General features: G+C 38.2%; 1 protein-coding gene across 1 annotated transcript; it reads right to left on the bottom strand.

The window, feature by feature from the left end:
- Positions 1-590: 590 nt before the first annotated feature.
- LOC129809334 (uncharacterized) lies at positions 591-1,805 on the bottom strand. The gene has a single exon (XM_055859152.1). The coding sequence runs from the start codon at positions 1,803-1,805 to the stop codon at positions 591-593; it is 1,215 nt and encodes a 404-aa protein (XP_055715127.1).
- Between the last annotated feature and the right edge of the window lie 4,405 nt (positions 1,806-6,210).

Genomic DNA, 6,210 nt, shown 5'->3' with positions numbered 1-6,210 from the left:
AATCGGACGAGATTTTTGTTTTGACAGTTATTCAAAATGGCGGACAGAAACGTCAAATCAAGATGGCGACCATGCTATCTTGTAGATCTCGGTCATTTTATCTTAAGTTCCCACAAAATTGTATAATTTTTAGCCAAATACTTCTAAAATAAAGCTTTAAAAAGACCATTATATGAAATTTTATAACATAAATTATGCGTTCTTAGGAAGATAATAGGGGAAAAAAATATTTTAATAAAAATAATCAACAAAATCGAAGTGGATTATTCTAGCCAGATAAATTTAGATTGGATCTGGGCAATTTACTACTCTGAAATCGATTTTGGAATTGCACCTTCAGATAACTTTTTCACGGAGGCGTTTTTTGACAAAATACCTATACTAGGATTTCATTGACTATTACTGAAACTACAAGAATCCTTTTGGGGATCATTGTACCTTACTTGGTACATAACATATCCCTATATACTTTGACATGGTAGACCGGATCGGCAAAGACCATCAATAAGTGCTAGAATTTATGAAAGTCTTACGGACAGCAGAGTGCAAAGTCACCCCCCGAGTGCAAAGTCACCCGCAACGACGGTACCTTAATCATGATGAGGTTTAAAGATGTTGAGATCTCCGTAGACATGGAAATGGAAGATAATAGCAGCGCGTTCCTTTGCTGTCTTGGCGCCTTCAACCAGCTGAATCATTCGCTGGGCGAGTGTTATGGCTTCATCCCAATCAGATTTGCTCAGCTTCGTTGGTATTCCAGTTATCAATGAAGCGACGTTAGGTGGCGGCTGGGTTTGTATGTCCTGCTGGGCTGGAGTAGGTTTTGCTGGAGCTTTGCCTTCCTCGTTTCTAATCCACGCGTTAGTAGCAGGGGCTGGAGCTGGAACGTATTTCTGCTGTTGTTTATCAGCTTGGCGGGATTTGGCATTCTGGATCATCCTTAGACGATTTGACTTGTATTCCTTACACTTTGCGCATCCCTTATAGTTGGCGGCGTGGTCCCCCTCGAAGTTTACGCATTTTGCGGTACCCTCGCGGATCTTCCTTGGGCACTCACCATGTGGGTGGTCAGCGAGGCATTTGACACATCTTGGTTTGTATCCACATTTTGATGATGCATGGCCAAATTGCTGGCAGTTGAAACACTGCGTGAGGGATCCTTTCTTCTTGTTGAATCTGGACCATCGGACTTTGTAACCATTGAGTCCGGGGATTTTCAAGGAGAGCGCCTGGACAGTTGTGTCTCCTTTCTTGAAGTGGGCGATGTATGCTCCATCTTTGACGTGGTTAGTGGTGAATTTCACCACTTTCTGGGCTTTAGCACCTTGGGCGTTGAGAAGCTCCTTGATCTCCTCCTCTTTGTAGTGGTAAATGCCAGACAGGTAGACCTTGAAAAATTTCTCTTCCTCTTCCAAGAAAGTATGGAAAGGTACACTTCCATCTTCGCGCAGAGATTGGAGCAGTAGACGATGCCCCTCAAGGGTTTTACACTTCATGGTGATCCTGGTATGATCTTGTTTATTGACTGAGATCTCGAACTCCCTCGTAATTTTGGATACGCATTCCTTCAGTTGTCGTGAGTTTGGATGAGTGAGGATGATTGGTGGCACCCTCCTCTCGTTCGCCTTGACTTTTTTGATGACTTCCGCCATCAACTCCTCGTCGTCTGTCTCCTCGTCGTCAGACAATGGGCCGAAACGGTTGGTCGTCGGCACCGGGGCTGGAGTAGGTATCGGATTCTTCCTCTTCTCCAATGGAGCACTAGGCTCGCTGGGCCGCGTCGCCTTGCTCGAAGTCGCCTTCATCACTTATTCTCGAAGACTAGTCTTCAGAGAACACAGAGTCACTTTCTCACGGAAAATACTCGTCGCCTTAATATTCTTTGTAAAACACGTCTGTATCGACAGACTGTTTCACATGGAATGTTGACTTTGAAGTCAAAGCGTCGGCGTATTTATAGATAACTTGCACATGGAATACATACAAACATTGCCAGTCACAGAGGAACTGATCTTGTATGTATTTCATGTGCAAGTTATCTATAGACAATCTCAACAATCTGAGGATTACAAACAGCAGCAGGATGAACGCGGACGGAATTTTGAACGACTTTCAGGAGATCGAGGACAACTACCGGGAGATAATGCGAGAGAAGAGAATATATGAAAGATCATACCATGAAACTAAGAGGACAGTCAATGAGTTCCTTAAATATGTTAAGGACAACCATTGCAAAGACTGTAAGTAAAAAAAAATACCATTTAAATAATAATTTTCTTTTGTTTTCAGATTACAGCCGCGTTGACAAGTAATATAATGGAGAGATGTCTGAACTGAAAAAACTTAAACTAAAAAAAAACAGCCCTTTCTAGGGATAAAAAACATTATTTAAAGAGTTAGATAAATTAAAAAAAAAATACTTCCTGATTTATTTAACACGGAAAATAGTAGAAAATCAAAATGTGTTGAAAATGGACGTGGTTTAGTAATTGCGTATAATTATTGTAAATTTCTCAGGATTATCGAAAAACTCTTTACGGAATAATTGTTATGGCCCTAAAAAGGGCCATTTTTTGGTAAGAAATTTCGACTATTTGCGCATGGCGGGAAACACTTTGGTGTCCTCAAACAATTTCAATTCCAGCAAAAAAGGGGTAGCAAAGCGTCCGAGGCTTTGCGAGCTGCTCGAACTCCCGAGAAAGAGCTCTGCCTTATATACCTTTTCGCAAGCATTCTGATGTATAGAAAATTATTGTCGAATTAAATTTGACTATAAATCACCACAAAACCATCTTGAAATTGAAAGTTGTTCAAGACGAGGGCTTCAAAAATCATTAATCTTTTAATTAATTAAAATTGAACAAATCGGGTGAAAATTAAGCTTCAACTTTGAATAATTCAAGATGGCGAACTTTCCGGTGTTAGGTGTCTAAGGACGAAATGTTATTCTAAATAAATTGAAATGTTCAGCTGGACTACCTCCATAACATATCCAAAAATGAAGGAAATCGTCAGGGCCAGCTTTTTTTTTTAAAATTAGAAAACCTCATTTTTTGCCTATTTTTGGGGGATAGGGAGCGCATGAAGGGAGAGGGGGTAAAAACAAAGAGATTACTTTCGAGATAATGTCATTGGAGGAGGGGTCACCGAAGACCGGAAGTTGATATCTCTTACCGTTTAAATTTTATATGGGTCAAAAGACTGAAAATTGCGAAAAACAGTATTTTTAAAATAAATCTATTACCGTTACTTTCCCGATCCATCACCGATTGTGACCGATGCAGTCGGGTTCAGAATTAAAAGATCTTTCAAAAATGTCCAAATTTGTCCAAATCCGTTGAAAATTAGGCCCTCTAGGGTAGTTGACCTTTGACCTTGAATAATTCAAGATGGCGATTTTTCCGGTGATAGGTGTCTAAGGACGAAATGTTCAGCTGGACTACCTCCATAACCTATCGAAAAATAAAGGAAATCGTCAGGGCCAATTTTTTTAAAATTAGAAAAACCTCATTTTTTGCATATTTTTGGGGGATAGGGAACGCATGAAGGGGTGGGGGGTAATTTGGGTAAGTTAGTTAGATAGAATGTATTGATTTCTGTGGGGGGGGGTCACCGAAGACGGGAAATCAATATCTCTTACCGTTTAGAAGCTAGGATGTTGCAAAGTTGAAAAAAAAGTCGATTGTGAAAACTGCTCTCTCTTGGAGTTCGAGCAGTTAAAATGAAAAAAATATTTTGCTGCGAAGAAAAAAAACTTAAAAGATGCAGAGAAAAATTTCAGACATCACTTTGAAGAATTCTTTTTTCACATACAGAAAATATTTTGTTGCATGAAAAAAATCGCAAGATTATAAAAAAGGGGTGGCAAAGCGTCCGAGGCTTTGCGAGCTGCTCGAACTCCTGAAAAAGAGCTTTGCCTTATATACCTTTTCGCAAGCTTTCTGATGTATAGAAAATTATTGTCGAATTAAATTTGTCTATAAATCACCACAAAACCATCTTGAAGTTGAAAATTGTTCAAGAAGAGGATTTCAAAAAATCATTAATCTTTTAATTAATTAATTGAACTAATCGGGTAAAAATTAAGTTTTGACCTTGAATAATTCAAGATGGAGAATTTTACGGTGATAGGTGTCTAAAGACGAAATGTTCTGCTGGACTACCTCCATGACATATCCAAAAATGAAGGAAATCGCCAGGGCCAATTTTTTTTTAAATTAGAAAAAACATATTTTTTGCCTATTTTTGCGGGATAGGGAACGCATAAAGGGGGAGGTGGTAAAAACAAAGAGATTACTTTGGAGATAATGTCATTTGAGGTGGGGTCACCAAAGACCGGAAGTTGATATCTCTTACCGTTTGAATTTTATATGGGTCAAAAGACTGAAAAAGTGCGAAAAACAGTATTTTTAAAATAAATATATTACCGTTACTTTCCCGAACCATCACCGATTGTGACCGATGCAGTCGGGTTCAGAATTAAAAGATCTTTCACAAATGTCCAAATTTGTCCAAAACCGTTGAAAATTAGGCCCTCCAGGTTGGTTGATCTTTGACCTTGAATAATTCAAGATGGCGAATTTTCCGGTGATAGGTGTCTAAGGACGAAATGTTCAGCTGGACTACCTACATTACATATCCAAAAATAAAGGAAATCGTCAGGGCCAATTTTTTGCAAGGTCATAAAACATGTCTTTCGGAGGGGTTAGAAGGGGTGTGGGGTAATTTGGGTAAGTTAGTTAGATAGAATGTTGTTGCGAAACAAAAAAATACAATAATGTTATTTATTATAAATCCAGAATTAACGTGGCGCGATCGTCATAATTAGGTCATGAAATATTATAAAAGTAATCGCGCCACCGATATTCTGGGGAAGTTACTATGTAGTTGCTGAGTAATAAAGTTATATTCGTTACATTGGTGTCAGAAGCGACTTTCATGGGACTGGAAAACCATGAAGTCTGTGTAAAAGTGAAGAAAAATGCCAACAACTCCCCAAGCAAGGAGAAATCCCTACATTCCTGGCAATGGATCAGCTAAAGTTTTCATTATCACACTCCGTAACCATGTCCCAGAATAAGAATCGACAACGCCCGTTGAACATCCAAGGTCTGCATCATACCAGAGATCGAAATTATCCGAAAATCAACCAAGAATCTATCCAGAAGAATGGATACCCTTTATCATCAAATTACGAGCAACATTTTATGAATTGGTCATCCAACGGCAATCTACATCAATAAAGAATCTTCCTCGCATGATAACTCTACTACATGTACTACAAGTCTTCTCTTCACTATCCTAAGAACATGCAATTCAACCTGAACATCCTAAGCATCTTCTCTACATTCTAATCAACAACAGAATCATCTCATCACAGTGCAACATGTCTCAACTCATCCCGTTTTGTGAGCTGTTTTCCAGCGTACCAGTATGTACGAGTGAGTTTAATGTAGCACATCAGTTTTTAGCAATTTGTGATGGTCTGTATGAGGATTATTTTCAATCAGAAGGTCAATCTAGAGACAAAGAATTTATCAGGCTCTTTCCTATCTCTAAAGTTAAGTTCCGAGACATATTCTTGTATTCATGGCCAGTCATTCAATTCTTATGCAGAGTTCAAAAATTTTCTTTGGTCAATTATCTCACCTGAGATTTCTGTTGAAGATGCTATTTTATCTCTTTATAACATGGCAATGGAACCTGGAGAGTCAATCAGAGATTTTGGTTATCGTGTAGAAAATGCCCTTCAGATATTGAACACTACTTATTCATTCCAACTTGATGGAAATTTTTCAGCTTCATTAAAAGCCAGTAACATCAAAATTGCCATCGAAATTTTTGCGAATTCTATTAGAGATGAGGATACACGAGTTCTTCTATTAACACGAAGTTTTCCTAATTTAATTTCCGCTATAAATTTTGCAGAGAATCGACTAAGCTCTTATAGATTTTCTTACAATGATTCAAATGATTTCGAAAGTCAAATGTACACAAATACCCAAAATTCATTTGAACCCCCTAAAACATTTCAAAATTTTGATTATTTACCAGATGGTTTAAATCATGCACTGTATTCGCAACAATCTAATTAACCTGAAAATGTAGGAAAAACTCAATCTTTTTCCAGTAATTCATATAATGAATCCTCTATTAACGATAAAACTAACGAAGATATTGCGTTTCCTACATACAATATTCGAATCCACG

Source organism: Phlebotomus papatasi, unplaced genomic scaffold (assembly GCF_024763615.1).
Source record: "Phlebotomus papatasi isolate M1 unplaced genomic scaffold, Ppap_2.1 HiC_scaffold_62, whole genome shotgun sequence".
NCBI lineage: Eukaryota > Metazoa > Arthropoda > Insecta > Diptera > Psychodidae > Phlebotomus > Phlebotomus papatasi.
This window is presented reverse-complemented; position numbering and strand designations above follow the sequence as displayed.

Excerpts from the sequence above, each read along its gene's own strand:
- LOC129809334 (XM_055859152.1), bottom strand. The coding sequence starts at position 1,805 with ATGAAGGCGACTTCGAGCAAGGCGACGCGGCCCAGCGAGCCTAGTGCT.